Raw genomic sequence first — 15893 nt, 5'->3', positions numbered from 1 at the left:
AAAACATTTGGAAGCACTTGGACTTAACACTAGACTACCTGTTGCTGGCAGAATTGTGATGAGAACAAGGTAAGGAAAAGAGTGGGAAAGGCTAACCAAAGAAAGCAATGAGGAACACCCTTGCCTTGAGAATGAACCCTCTATTTCACCCGCCCCATCCTGCGGAAATGTGTATTTATTTTCCAGAGGCCAGGCACAAGGCCAGTTATCACACACACACACACACACACACACACAAAGACATGCAGAATATGGATCATGCACAAGGTCAGTTGGTTCACACAGCCAAAGAACAGAGGAAGCTGCCTTATGCTGTGGTGGACCCACTGGTCCACTGACTTGAGTATTGCCCACGACACTGGCTGGCGGTGGCTTTCCAGAGTTTCAGTCGTTGGACATTGCTAGCCCCACCTGGGTATGCCAAGGAATGAATGTGGGTCCTTCTATTTGGGTGCTGGAGGCAGAACACCGCAACTCCATTCACCATGCACAGAAGGTACCGCCAGGAGTCAACATTCCATGTTTTATTTTAAGATGCAGTTTAGAACTCTGATTGCACAGGGCTCTGGTTTGTTCAGTAAGGCTATATGAGAACACCCCAAAAACATGGGAAGTCAGAAAAGGCCTCATGGCAACAGGGAAGGAGATGACGGCACAGCCTTGCAGGCCCTTTTGTACTTGTGTGGTGCCTTCACACAAGTAACAACTAAACAAGCTCACCCCCGCTTCCTTCTAAAATCCCTAAGCCGATGGCTGACCTAAAGATATGCTGTACATGCAAAGAAATGCTAAGGAAGTAGACTATCCACAATTCACCAGTGTAATAGCACAATGCAGGCTCTTGCACGACACATTTCAGGAGCACTGCATGGTGTTGCAAGCTTATACAGAAATTCAATTTACAGTGGCACCTCGGGTTACATACGCTTCAGGTTACAGACGCTTCAGGTTACAGACTCCGCTAACCCAGAAATAGTGCGTCAGGTTAAGAACTTTGCTTCAGGATGAGAACAGAAATCGTGCTCCGGCAATGCGGCAGCAGCAGGAGGCCTCATTAGCTAAAGTGGTGCTTCAGGTTAAGAACAGTTTCAGGTTAAGAACGAACCTCCGGAACGAATTAAGTACTTAACCTGAGGTACCATTGTATTAGGGCTGGAGTCTTAATTAGCGTGTGCAGTTTTCCAGTTCTCTAAATCAGGGGTAGCCTTCCAAGGTTTTCTGCGATGGCCTATGCATTTACTGCTACCCTGTAGACTCACCAGTGGACGATTGGTCTAGGGAAATGGTTGGTGTGATAGAGACTTTTTTTTTAACCAGGCCTTTTAACCTGATCAACATCCCATACCCTTTTAAAATGTGTCTCTTTTGGGGGGATATTATTGGGTTATTGCTTTTATTTTGATTTTATATACTGTGATCTTTTTATGTGAACCGCCCTGAGACCTCCGGGTATAGGGTGGTATATAAATTCAATAAATAATAATAATAATAATAATAATAATAATAATAATAATAATAATAATAATAAATGATACATTGCCCTTCCCGGCTTTATGCCCTTCCCCATTACAGCTGCAAATTTCTGTCTCAATCTACTTTCAGTAAATCGGCCTAAAGTCCTGCATGCAACAATCAAAATGCTGTACATGAATGAAGAGACGGAGCTTGAGTTCAGTTCTCAGAAAAAAAGTTGAAAATGACAGAAGTGGCTTTCTTATGTGTAGGCTGCTGCATTCCAACAGGCAAACCAGCTGTAGACATATCACAATGTAAGCCAGCAATTCCATTGTAAATGGCTTACCTGCTCGGCAGTGGGTGGTTGCCATACACACTCCCGTAACAGCTAGCATAAGAGGATTGAGACAGCGTATCATAATCGGGAAGTCCCAGTGCAATCGGATTCCGCCAATTCCCAGAGGCATTTGTAGAAGATGCTAAAGCAGAGGGGGAAAGAAAATAATGCTAGCAGTGACTAACTTGCCTAAGGATTCAAGCATGATTTTTTTCTTCACATACTCGAAACACAGCCATTAGTTAGAGGCTGTTTTCAGACAGAGACAAATAAGCGGAAGACTGGAAGAATGTTTTTTATATTGTAAACCACCCTTTGGATGAAGGGTGGTACAGGAATTTAACAAGCAAAAATAATAAATAGTAGAACCTCAAACTGTGAGCAGTTGATGTACTGCTACCAGAAAAGTATAGTCAGCTATTGCAATGAGTTCACAGAAGTACCACATAGATTCGCTGGTGAGAATAACATGCTCAGTCAACTTGATTAGGGCAATGCACCTCTTTATCTACCTTTAGATTTTAATCCGATCAAGTTACAAAGCAAATCACAGAAAACAATTGCTCTGCTTTTTATCTTTCATTACTTAGTTCTGCCCTAATTCATAACTTAGAAAAACGATCATAACACTGTATTCCCTTAGATTCCCTATCTCCACCATACATCTTCCTGAATATTCTAGATTTAACTAAAGCGATACTTATTAATTTTTTATTTTAACATAAATTCAGTAACTCTGTTTTTATATATGGTAGGTTCTATTACAATAGTTGCATCTTTTTCTAATACACAAGTGCGCACATTTCTGTCATAAAATTACTTCCGACTCCCCCCCCCCCCAAGTTGTGTGATGGTTTATCTATTATTAAGACTTTATGAGCTTTGTGTATTAAGACTGTTTCTTTCAACGGCCTAGGCAATTTTCAGTGTTGGGCAAGAAGTCCATGCACAGGTATCAACGCATTTTGTATTTTTGTATATCCCCAAAGCACAGATACTGGTTGAAAACCCAATATAAACCTTAATATTTGTCTTATTCTCTTATGTACTTGTCCCTTTGTGCAGTAATTTTTGGATGTGTTTGCTGCCACCTTTTGTGGATAAAAATGTTTCATTAACTGCCTAGATCTTGCCACTATGAGAGGCAGGATGTTGAACTAGATGAGCCACCTCTGAGCCAGTAGGCTTGTCCCCAGTTTCTTAACCTCCTGCACACTGTTGACACCCAATTACTTTGCAAACCAGCTTGACCATTCTTTCTCAAACCAGTTTAGCAAGGCTTCTACAAATTATTTTAGCTCAATCCAGAGCTCTGTCGTTCTTACGCAGCACCGCATCTACTCTGACACTGAGAAACAATATTAAAGAAATGTTTCCCATTAAATGTTTTATGTAAATAATGAATAAGCAACACACACACACACACACACACACGTGCTCGTGCACACAGATCATCTATTTGCACAAAGTAATTACAGAATGTGAGATTGGTCTAATACTCTGTCTTATGCAGTATTATGTATCTATTTACTATTCTCATTAAAAAAATTATAACCTGTCCTTTTTCTTGTATTTAGGGTGGATTACGTAAAAGAAACTTCAATGAAATGCACTGGAAAACAGTAATAAAGCCAGGGTAAGTGGGTGGACTCAACAGTTTAAAACAATACATACACCAGAAACTAAATATGTCTTAATCACCCATGAGCCTGTTCCATCCTGTTTGGCCTAGGCAGGCCTGTCTGCAGGCATGGTGTAATAACAGAGGAAACCTTGCTCTTGTGGTTTCACCAACCTAACCTCTGGCACAGAGCAGCAAGGCCTCTCTCTAGGTGGTACCAGGGGCAAGGGAGGGTTACATGGGAGCAGGTGTTCCTCAAGGTACACAGGCGGTTCACTGCATTAAGGTTTCAGGCACCATGGCATGGACCTCCAGATCTACCTATTGATGAATGCAGCTCCTTTCAAACAAGTGCAGTATGTTCCCTACTACTCAATATTCGAGGCATCTGCTTTCTGCACCAGATACATTTCCAGGTAGTCTCAAACAAAGAAATACCAATATGAAGTTCAAAATTCTGAAGCCTCTCCATTTTGCACCGGTATTAAACAAGCTGTATTTATTTTTATATCCAGTTGTTGTTTTTTTAAAAAATATCCCAATAGTTATTCCTGCTTCCAAAAGCTGATCAATTGGATAATTCCCCCCCCCCGCAGCCTGTGCTGCTCATTGCACGAATCAACAGGGCAAGACTAGAAGCATTTGCTCCAGAGGCACCAGCAATCTGAGTCTCTGGGCTTTATCTCTGCTACCTGATCCAAAGCCCTGCAAACGTGCCAACGAACACAGGGAGTTTTTATGTGAGCAGGCCTTCCTATTTACCAGAATGGAGGAGGCATTCATTGTGTGGGAAGAAAGAATTCAATTTAGATATGGATGTGTTAAGTTGTTACAGTCAGTGGGACCTTGGTTGTGTTGGTACACCTCATACACCCATGAGCAATTGCTGAGCTCCAGAGCCCACAATATGCGTGAAGCTGCAGAGGCACAAAATGGAGAGTTACCTGAAGAGAAAGATGATGCGCGGCTGCTCGGACAACAGGGGACCTGCAGTCCAGCAAAGCCCAGGCTCCTCTGTGACCCTCTGTCGGCGTCAAAGCCTGCCTGCAGGCCATGAGCCTGGTCTTTGTGCCCAGAGGCACGCTGGTACCAGCCGCGAAGATGCTCTGCTACTAAGGCCTTGTGAATGTTTTTGGTGATGTGTTCAGATTTCACAGACGGCTTCCGCGGCAGGCGAAGGGTGGCGTACGGGTTGTGCGGCACTCTCTCCATCTCGTCCTCGTGGACAGACCTGAAATCCCGATAGCGGCGCTCGTGTCCATAGTGCGCCGACGAACGGTAGGAAGGGTTAACTGTGTACTGGCCCTCCGTGCCATTTTCATACACGTAGCCGCTATTGTAATACACATCGCACTCCGTGTAAGGGGCATAGCCGGGAATGTAGCAAGTGACCGACGGCTGCTCCTGGCTTTTTGGGTAGCCGCCATTGCGGACGTCCTTCTGGGCAAGGTTTGGCATGCTTCCTGAATTCGCAGCAGAAATGTTCTGCTTCTTGGTCCATCTCCTGTTTCTTGTACGGTTGTCCAGAGTCTGGGTTGTATAGCAGGGGCTTGGGGTTGAGGTCACATAGTATTCCGCACTGGACTGGCTGGTGTAGGAAGACCCATCATCTAGGATTTCTGTACTGCTGCTTCTCGGAGATTTTGAAAGGGTGAACACTGGCTTTTCGCTGGCAGTCTCAGACAGCAAGTTGGTTTGGGACTCTAAGCTGCCCCTCCGCTGCCTGCAGTGCTGGGGGGATACATCCGGCCTGAGAAAGCAGAAAATTGCCTTTGTTACAAACATGGCATCTAGTTCTACCCAACAAATAGCATAGGGCAAAGCTACAATACTTTGAATTACAGGAAAGGTAGGCATTGGTTTTAAGTAAAAAACAAACAAACGTAAGAACAATGAAACAAGCTCTCTATGGAGGCTGTGACGTCTTTTCCCGTGAAGTTTTTCATGGGAAGTCCAGGCAGGAATCTAACAGGGATATAAAATATCACAAATGTAATGGGAGGTTGGAATATTTTATGTTCCATGGTTGCAGTCTACTCCACAAGAGTCTCAAATATCTATGTACTATGCTAGGATTTCATGTATCATTGTTGGCATTCATCTGTCTCGGGAGACAATGGAAGAGTGCAAACCTTAGAGAGTTACAGTGTCTGCTGCGGCTGTAGAGACTGATACGGTGTCACAGGGCTAACCAGTGTTTCCCAAATTTTTCAGTACTTCTTGCGACAACTTTTATCTGATTCAGAACATCTGTACTAGTCAAAAATTTGTTGCAAAAAATAAAATAAAATAAAATGAAGGAAGATAAAGCAGCAAAGGAAGCTGAGCAGCATTTGAGTTCCGCTGAATAATTTCAAGCAAAGCTTGTAATTCCTTCAGTTTCAAGGATACTTAAGAATGTCTAACATTCCTCTGGATAACATCCATCAGGTTAGGGAAATCTGGGGAAGCTCCCTTAGCCTTCAAGAGATGTAGGAGCTTGGTTTACAGTTTTTGATTGAATGCAAATATATAGGGGACCAGCAATAACTTACTTCTAGGGGTAAGCAGCTTTTGGGAAATTTTAGGGAAGCTTTTAAAATACAATAGGTTATTGTATTTTAATATTCTATTGGAAGCCGCCCAGAGTGGCTGGAGAAACCCAGCCAGACGGGTGGGGTATAAAAAAATTATTATTATTATTATTATTATTATTATTATTATTATTAGCAATGCACCCAACATCTCAAGCTTTCAAAGGAGTACTATGGTGGACACACCCATGATTTTATCTATTATTTTATGATATGCCTCTTATCATAAAGAAAGATTATGGATGAGCTAATTCTTTTCTGTTGGAAATGTTTTCTGGGGGAAAGAAAGAAGAAAACCAGCTTACTGTAAATGAGTGCTACTATACGCATTGCGTGTGAGAACTGGTGTTGTGGGCATACTTCTTCCACCACGGTGCTGCCTCTCCACTGTTCTGTACGGGCTGCTGTGTGTTGACAAGGGGTCTCTGTGATTATAAATAGAGGAATCCGATATGTGGCCACCATCCCAATATCTTCAATAAAATGCAAAGCAGAACAGCATTCGCGTTACTCGCTGACAGATTGAAAGCGGAAGATTTGAAAAACACAGGAAAGATAGTATATAAAGCAAGCACAAAGTTCACGCAGGAAAGCATCTTGCAGAATGGCTGGTATTTTGAGAGCTGCGAAAGTGGAACTTTTAAAAATGGGGAGGAAGAGAAAACGAAAATAAAAGCAGAGGTGAAACCAGTTAATTTAGCAGTCATGCTTTGTTGGGATGATGGTGCAAGCTCATGGAATACTAAGATACAATCTCAAGTGACATAGAATGGATGAGGAGTGTAGAAGTTAGAAATAATGGTGAGGAGTTCACACAAGTGGTTCTGCACGTGTACTGAGGATCTCCAGCTTTCTCATTCCCACTGAAGGTCCTTATGTTTCATTAGAAGCAGCTTGGAAGGGTTACCTGGCTTGCTGTAGCAGCCTTTGAAGGGGCACAAAGGATTGCAGTGGTAAGAGAAGAGCTCAGAAAACCCTGGGTGTGGAGATGAAGGCTCTTGAGGTCCTACCTAGAGCCAATAACTTGTTAAGCTTTGCTTGCAAGTTCCACAAGTCCAGCCACTTTTTGTTTAACCTAGCTCCCCTACTGAATAATCTCAAATGTTCAGCGTTGCATGCAAACGCACAGAAATGTGTCTTCAGTTCACGGATGAAAGGAAGTTCAGCCATGAGAAATCGCTCAACGACAAGTGCCCCTCTCCCCACCCCCCAAAATTGTGTTGCAAGTCATTTTGCACGCTTTTTTTTAAGAGGCAGAAAAGGTGATGGATGAGTAAATAAATAACAGCAGTATTTTTAAAACATCATCACCTTTGTAGAAAAACTAAGCAAATGTTACTGAAGTTTTTGGCAATGTCAGAAATTCTGTACCTGGAGTGCCTGGATTCAAGGAGTTGCTCATTCATGGAGGACTTCCTGAGATGGATTCTCTCCACCCCAAGGGATTTGGGTGGTGGAGATTTTGGAGAAAGTGGCACAGAGTTTATTCTTTGGCCTGGCACAGCAAGAGAATCGCTACCTGCTTAAAAAAACAAGAACACATGGTTTTAAAACTTGGAAGGATGAGGAAGGCATGTTGTGTGAATCCCTAGCAACCTTCACATCCTTAATTAGAAGAATCTCTCTCTCAACCCTATCATTTTGCATGCTTTCATTTTACAGAAAGTTAAATAATACAAAGGGAAAGAAGCAATACATAGTTGGAACAGGATTTAGTTGAATGTAAGGGCGAAGTCATGCACACTCCTGGCATATTTCATGAATTAATTTATTAAGATGTTAGCCTGCTAATGTCATGTTTTCATTAAAAAGGAAGACAGATTTATTACGCCTAAGCAAAATCCCAAGCCACAGAGTTGAACAATGTAGCATTTTAATACAATGCAGCAATGATAGAAACTCCGGTATAAGGGCTGATTTTTTTAGTATTCAACAGTCATTCAGGTATTAAAGATTCATCCAGTCCTCTTTATAGATTTAGCAACTGAGTTCGCACAAAAGGCTGTTGCAAGTCAGACTATTGGACAATCAAGCTCAGTATTGTCTACAGCGACAGACAGTACCAGCTCTCTAGAAGATTTTCCCAGACTACTTGGAGATATTAGGGACCGAACTGGATTCCTGTTGAGTTACAGGACTTCCTTAGTACTCTGGACTAACTTTCTGTTGCATTTTGACCTGTTATAGCAAAAACTTTCCGAGGTTTGAAAGCAGCACATTCAGACCACATGTTCGAAATATCCTTCCCACAAACATGTTTTAAGCCCCCAAAACTTTGGAATCAACTTTGGAATTCCTGGGGCTGAATGGGATCAGTATTGTATCTAATGAGACACCTGACGTTTCTCGTGCACACATTTGGATGTAAAGCAATAATCATAATCATAGATAAACAAATTAATGGAACGAGCCCCGTGAAGGAGGAGCAAAGTTTTCTATTTATATAGGTATATGCCTGGAACTCTATATCACTTTGGAAAGGGAATGGTTCATGCAGAGCAGCTGGTTGTGCTATTTCATGAAGAGACAGTTGCATTTTCATTCAGTCTCAAAGAGCATAACAGCTGTGACGAGTCAACTGGGGATAGGGGGGCTGTGCAGGAGAGCTAGTTATCTCCCCACCTAATGTGGTCTATACATTTCTCCCAATTCCCAGAGTGGCTTAACAATCAACCTCTCTTCCCAGGGAACCCTGGGAATTGTAACTCTGTGAGGGGAATAACTTTCAGCACCCTTTCCAAACTACAGATGTCAGGATTCTTTGGGTGAAGCCATGACTGTTTAAAGTGGTATGATACTGCTTCAATTGTAAGATGTGGCCAGAGAGAGCGAGAGCAAAAGCCAAGTCCTTAGTTGTAGCTTCCCAACTCTGGAGCACTCTCCCCTAGAGACTTCCTGACACAGTTGTCTTCACTCTTTTTTATTTGCCTAGGCTTTGAAGCTGCAGTGGAAGCTTTTTATTAGCTTTCCCTTATTTATTCTTTCACTGACTACATCCTATCTGTTGCTCTCCATGTTGTTTGTGGACCCCCCCCCGATACATATATATATATTTCTTTCATGGCTAGATGCCCAGGGAGCAAGCTTTTCTAAAAGTCTGCAGGACACAGATCTCCTCCTCTTAAGTGGAAATATTTTTTATTATTATTAAAAAGAGCACTACTGTTTTATTAGCTGGACAATCTAAAACACTTGTGGGCAAACCAAGCTATCACTACCAGTTAATTCTATTCTACGTCTGAAATTGGCATGAGCTCCAAGTGTGAACGTTTTTGCAAAGAAAAAAGAAAAGCTGAGGACTAAGTCCTTTTCTTGATGACTCAGAAGAAGCAAGATCAGATATATTAAAAAGGGAGTCATCTAGGTCATTCCATTATTGACGGAACCACAGCCAATTGGGACTGGCCAATCAGAAAAAGCTTGCCGGATCAAAGCTACAGAACAATTCGCACTGTAGGAGTTTGAGCACTAAAGTTACAGGTTATCTGTCTAAGCAATAATGAATGGGAAGGGAGGGACGGAGGGTGTTTCTAGACAGCTAATGACTAGATGAAGGAGTATGGCTAACCCTGCCTGTTGTCAGCTGGCAGGAAACACACAACCCAGATGTCATTATGGCAATTAAATAAATCATGGGAATCCTTAAAAATATATATAAAAAAGGATAATAATCACTTGTTTGTGTGTTAAACAGGGAGCTATATCTCTCAAGGAGATTGAGAGATTGCATTAGCACGCCAGATTTCTTCTTATTCTCAACAAATTAGCAGTTAAGTCCTTTTCAGAAAATGGCTCAAGGTTAGCTCAGGATCGCCATAAACTTTGCTGTTCAGCACAATGTTCACAGGATATAATGGGGCTCAATCTTAGGCAACAGTAATGGTGGCAGTGATAAAGGGAGAGGAGAAAAATAGGGTTGCCATACATCCAGAATTTGCAGGACATAGCTGGTATTCAGCCCTTGTAAACAGCACCAGGGAGGAAAGCACTGAAATGTCCGGGAAAATCAGGATGTATGGCAGCTCATATTGGAAGTGTAGATTTTGGCAAATTTCATTATAAAATAGCCCCAAAAGTCTTCTTTTGAGATTTTGCAAAAAAAGAAAAAAGAAAAAAAAGCTCAACACCCTTAGATGAGGCCCAAGTACGTGCACATTTGTAATTATTCTGCTGGACAGTGAATGTGTATATTTATTGCAAGTGTTCAAGGTGGGGGTGCGGGGGGAGGGGCAGAGAGGAAATGGGCAAAAAAGCGTGTCTCTCTTTGCAATGGCAAAGTGGCCAGCTGGGAGTATCCCTCATGGGAGGGATAAACCAACTTCAGTAAACTTTGTCAGCTGCCCAAGTCTTATGTGCTAATCCAGTGTTATGTACAGCCATTACCTTCCTGTTTCTCTAGGTCAGGGATGGTGAGTCTGTGGTCCTCCAGATGTTGCTGGTCTACAACTTCCACCATCCCTGACCATTGATCATGCTGGCTGGGGCTGTTGGAAGACCAACAACCCCTGGTGGGGCACAGGTTCCCCACTCCTGCTCTTAAAGAAAAGGAACAGACAGAAATACTCATGCTGTCTTTAGAAATAAGCCTGGCTTTTTTAAAAAAGGCTCTGTACAATACATTCCAGTCGTGGGCTGTTGCAGGGGGAATAGCCAGTTCCCTAAGAATACACAGTGTAAAATTAGGGAGCTGAGACATTCCCAACTTTGCTGTGTTTTATCCGCTTGTGTTGAAAAGCAAAAGCCACATACCATCTTCAAATGTTGTTGTGTCAGACAAAGAGCTGCTCTCAGAAGGGATGATTTCATCTAGGGGGGAAAAGAAAAGAAAAAAGCTTTAAAAAAGACAAATGTTGCAATCTGGAATATTAAACACAGGGCACAGTTGTTGGGTTCACTCACTCAGGTTTGTGTATATTTACAGGTTAACGATCAACCAAATTACCAATGGGAGTACTAAGAACAAACATAAATACAGCCCCACAACCTAAAAACAACCAGGAAAAAATAGAATCCAGAACTGCCTTTTGATAGCAGGTGTGTTGGTTACTTCAGAAAAATCAGCATCTCTAGCGTAGTCAGAGAATCTAACTAGTCTCAGATTCTGTGAAGAATAATGCCAAACAAATCAGCTGTTGGCAATTTTTAAAATTCTTCTCTATATTACAATAGCGTCCATTGATGCTGGGCCACACGCATAACATTTGCTGCACTCTGCACAAATGTTCACCACTATGAAATGTACAGGAGTCATACCAGAGCCTTTTACCATCAACCAGGATGCGCCAGCAGACAGCCCAGCACAAGCAAGACCAATAAAACTGTGGATATGGCTGCCAAATACATTTGATCTATCCACAACTGTGTTTTCTGTTGAGCAGCTCCAGAAAGACACAGCTGCAACAGATTCATTGCTGAACCAGAAAGCTAAATCGGCAAACTTTCCAAAAGAACTATTCACCTCTTTTTACACTGGCAGATTTCAGAAGGATGAGGTGGCAACCAGCAGCCACACAAGCTGCTTGCAGAGTGTTTGGAAGAGCACTTGGCAGAAACTGATGGAGAACATTGCTGATCTCCTACAAGGCTAGCTAGTCATTGCCCACAATGAGAAAAGACAGGCAACGAACTTGAGAAATGGCAGACACTACCTGCTGTAGGCCAAGTATTTTCTTTGTCTAGCAAACAGCATGATAAATAATAATGGTAAACAGAAATTAATAAAATAATTGCAAATCAGAACTTAATAATAAAAAATAGGATATTTTTCGACATGTTAAGGCAGCCACGAGTGTCCCAAATTCTGCAATCCTTTTCTTTTGACACTCAAAATCAATCCTCTGGTTCCTCATGACTGTAAACAAGTGCTGAAATACAACCAGGCTTGCTTACTCTGTCTTCTTTCCATGAACTTCTATACACAAAGCTCTTTCTCTCTCCTCTCTCTCTATTATGTGTATTTTGTCCCCTTTAGCTTTTTGCCTTGATGCATCATTCTGTTCCCCGTGTCTTTGTTCAAAGCAGTCCTCAAAAAAAAACTTTCATCATCCTCACTTTGTTCTTTGAAGTAGGGAAGAATATTTTGTGATACCCAAGATCCCAATTCTAAGAGACATCTTATTTTCTTACAAACAACACTTCTAAGATAAGGGTATATATTCTAAATCCATCCTCTCTCACGTGTAAACACTGGGGGTTGCAATGGCAGCACCCAACCCATTCTAAACTAGCCTAGAAGGAACTTCCTGTCTTGCTACTTACATCATTTTATTGAATCATAGGACTCTTAAGTGCAAAGGCAAGCATCAGGATAATCTATAGTAATGGACGCCAATTATTACTCTTTGTGTCATTATCATATCCCTTGATATTTCCCCCTTTACCCTGATGATAACAACACTGTGATTTTTGCATTCCTGAACATTTTGCAAGGAATTATTTTTCAGTGATCTCATGTTTAAACAATAGAGGTTACAACTGCATTGCTTAGGCCACTTTAGCACAGAAGGGAGTTCCTAGTTTGTAATCACCATGTCATATCCTTTCATACCAAGAACTGACTTAGTTGGTCTTTAAGGTGCTACTGGAAGGAATTTTTTTATTTTGACTATGGCAGACCAACACGGCTACCTATCTGTAATCATATCCTTTTATTAGTGTTTCCCCAAACACATCATGGTAATAGACATTTCAAAAGCGTTTTTTCTCTCTCCATCTATCCCTTTGCCACAATCCTATGTGACATTACATACAAAGGGTGAAGTACAAACTCTTAGCTTTAAAATCAGAGATGAGTGGATGCCAACAGCATGCCAGAAACCATACTGATGTCAGATAAGCAAGTTGTGCAGGCCTGCTGGACAAATAACATGGTTCAGTTGCAAGTCAGTGTGAAACTGCTAGTCAACTACAGTGCAGAATACAGAAGGAACTGGCTTTCATTGGCAGGCACCCAACATTGAAACTGACCCATGGCTTGGTCCCCATGCCAATTGTCCAGCTTTTGCTCCCAGCAACTAGCACCTTTTAGGCTTTCCTTGGCTTGATTAAAGAGTCCATTTTGGTATCCAGCCATTTTCTCACCATGAAGGTGCCATAATCACCACCACCCTAATCCTCTTAATCTTCAATTTGATAAACTGTGCTAAATTGCACTCTTCATGCTCCTGCCTGATCCGGTTTGTTTCCCAACGCCTGAGTCATTTCAGGGAGCTCTCCTCTGTACATTTCAGTGTCATTTCAAAATGCAGGAACCACCTCTGGACGAACGACTCAGGCCCATGCATTTTCCTGTATTCATCCTCCCACATGTCTGCCCAGCACATAGGTGTTGACGGCTAGGTGAAACAAATGGCTCTGCATCAGTTCCTAGGGCAGCCTGGGGTAATACGCCTGAATAGAAGGGGCCATCAGGATGCCATCCATACTCAAACCAGGCCACTTTTGTCTCGTAGATAAAATAGTGCAAGTGTGCCTAAAGCAGCCATGCCAAATTCCTCTCGCCCCCACCCCATCCTGCTTCAGCAGCCTGCCATGCCCCATCCTATCAAAACAACAACAAACAGACCTATGGTCACGTAAAGCATACTCAATAAACACACAAGACGTAACCGGCTGTGTTCTTAGATAAGTAAGGTATACTATTCATGTATCAAATCATAAATTTCAATGGAAGTAACTCATAAAGTTCAACAAACGAACAAAGCAGAAGGCCCAGTGGATCAGATCATTCTCTAGTCAGTTCATGCATAAGGTCCATCCGTGTAATGGTGTCTATTCCACCTGTCTGTTCATAAGGTCCAAACAAGCCACCTGAAAAGTTGTTACAGTTCCACAGAATCCTTTCACAGAGTCTAAGACAAGGATTTCCAGAATATTGGCCTTGTTTTGCCATCCTGGGCTTCATCAGTCGTTAAAGCTCATATGTGTTTGGACCTTATGAACAGACAGGTGGAATAGACACCATTACACGGATGGACCTTATGCATGAACTGACTAGAGAATGATCTGATCCACTGGGTCTTCTGCTTTGTTCGTTTGTTGAACTTTATGAGTTACTTCCATTGAAATTTATGATTTGATACATGAATAGTATACCTTATTTATCTAAGAACACAGCTGGTTACATCTCGTATGCCCCATCCTATGCCAGGAGGTTCAAGGGGCTGTAACAGGGTTTCCGAAGGAGGCAGGAAATCCCCACTGCACAAGAAGCATTCCTCTTGCTTGTCTCTGCATCCAACCCATTACTGTTGACTTAAAATTTTCAGTTCATTGAAAGGCACACAGGTAATACAATACTGAAGTCACGTTATTATCTACATGTAATAAAAGATGCCCTGCCAGCTACTCACGGCTACATGAACATACACGCAGTTGTAAAAATGGCTGCTGTGCGTAGAAATGACGGCATAGTGGCACATCAAAGGGAAGCAGCTATAGGGCTAGTTGGAACAACTTGGTTTGGAAACTGAAGAGGCCTAATTTGGACTTCTCAAAAGCCATATTTGGGACTCAGGAGCTTCTTGTTCTTTTTTTAAGAGCCCCTGGGCAGATGATGACTGCTGTGCATCATCTAGCCAGTATTTATTCACCCTGCTGTGTATTATACAACTGGCCCTAGATTGTCCCCTGTTCAGGGGGACCAGCCTCCTCTAAAATCATCTTAGAAAAAAAAGCAGTGCTTACAAGCACCTTACAATCCTCTTTCACAATGGGTTTCTTATATAGGCACTGTCTCATTACAACGTCCTTACTTTACGCGGCAGCTAGACTGGTGACTGGGAGCGGCCGCAGAGACCACATAACACTGGTCTTGAAAGACCTACATTGGCTCCCAGTACGTTTCCGACCACAATTCAAAGTGTTGGTGCTGACCTTTAAAGCCCTAAACGGCCTCGGTCCAGTATATCTGAAGGAGCGTCTCCACCCCCATCGTTCTACCCGGACACTGAGGTCCAGCACCGAGGGCCTTCTGGCGGTTCCCTCACTGCGAGAAGCCAAGTTACAGGGAACCAGGCAGAGGGCCTTCTCGATAGTGGTGCCTTCCCTGTGGAACACCCTCCCACCAGATGTCAAAGAGAACAACAACTACCAGGCTTTTAGAAGACATCTGAAGGCAGCCCTGTTTCGGGAAGCTTTTAATGTTTGATGTATTATAGTATTTTAATATTTTTTTGGAAGCCGCCCAGAGTGGCTGGGGAAGCCCAGCCAGATGGGCGGGGTATAAATAATAAATTATTATTATTATTATTATTATTATTATTATTATTATTATTATTATTATTTACAAACTCTTAAAGACAACTGACATATAAAACTATGCACGCTTCATTCTTGCTATCTTGCTGGGAATTCACAACCAGACACCATCTACACACACACACACACACACACACACACACACACACCCCTTCCCCTTGCTGCCAACTTTTCTTACACGTCTTAAGACCTAGCTTTAATTATGTGCTTGATTCATAATGCGCCCAGCATTAGCCAAGAGATCACACAACAATTTCTGCTAAAATCAGCATCCGATACTCAACAGAACGAGGTACCACACTAGTTTCGGCTGGGAGATGCCGCCAGCCCTTCGACATACAGCAATTCGTTGGTTTGCGTTCTCCCTCGAACATGCCAGCGCTTGTGCTGCACTTTGAGACTCTGTTCCCTTTTAACCACATCTTACATAAAACACGGCAGCCAGATTACAGGTAAGCTCCAGACTTTGCTGAACGCAGAGGCTCTGGTTTCTGCTGGGCAGGACTGCATCTTTGCCTGCCCTTGGTATCAAAACCATGTTTTTCTTCCACAAGAGAAAAACACACCCAACAAAAAGTACTTGAAAAACAGATTCTCCCCCCCCCCCAACCTCCTCATCCTCATAAGAATGTTGTTAGATCTCTGTTAC

General features: G+C 42.4%; 1 protein-coding gene and 1 long non-coding RNA gene across 8 annotated transcripts in view; one reads left to right on the top strand and one right to left on the bottom strand.

The window, feature by feature from the left end:
* FRMD4B (FERM domain containing 4B) overlaps positions 1-15893 on the bottom strand; it is a 262525-nt gene that overhangs the window by 2169 nt on the left and 244463 nt on the right. For 3 of the 7 annotated variants that reach the window (XM_082209330.1, XM_082209326.1, XM_082209332.1), the window contains 5 exons: positions 10736-10792; positions 7358-7508; positions 6292-6459; positions 4358-5163; positions 1802-1934 (listed from right to left, as the gene is read on the bottom strand). In XM_082209330.1, coding sequence (XP_082065456.1) covers positions 1802-1934; positions 4358-5163; positions 6292-6459; positions 7358-7508; positions 10736-10792 — 1315 coding nt within the window. The remainder of the gene's footprint in view (positions 1-1801; positions 1935-4357; positions 5164-6291; positions 6460-7357; positions 7509-10735; positions 10793-15893) is intronic. The other 4 variants (XM_082209327.1, XM_082209329.1, XM_082209328.1 and 1 more) reach the window with 4 other exon arrangements.
* LOC309525508 overlaps positions 1-15893 on the top strand; it is a 104300-nt gene that overhangs the window by 29756 nt on the left and 58651 nt on the right. The window contains exon 2 of the long non-coding RNA XR_014216363.1: positions 3370-3428. This is a non-coding gene — a long non-coding RNA (uncharacterized lncRNA). The remainder of the gene's footprint in view (positions 1-3369; positions 3429-15893) is intronic.

The sequence above is a fragment of the Podarcis vaucheri genome, assembly GCF_965113315.1.
Source record: "Podarcis vaucheri genome assembly, chromosome: 2".
NCBI classification, from domain to species: domain Eukaryota; kingdom Metazoa; phylum Chordata; class Lepidosauria; order Squamata; family Lacertidae; genus Podarcis; species Podarcis vaucheri.
Note: the sequence above shows the minus strand (reverse complement) of the source record. Positions and strands in the feature narration are given on the sequence as shown.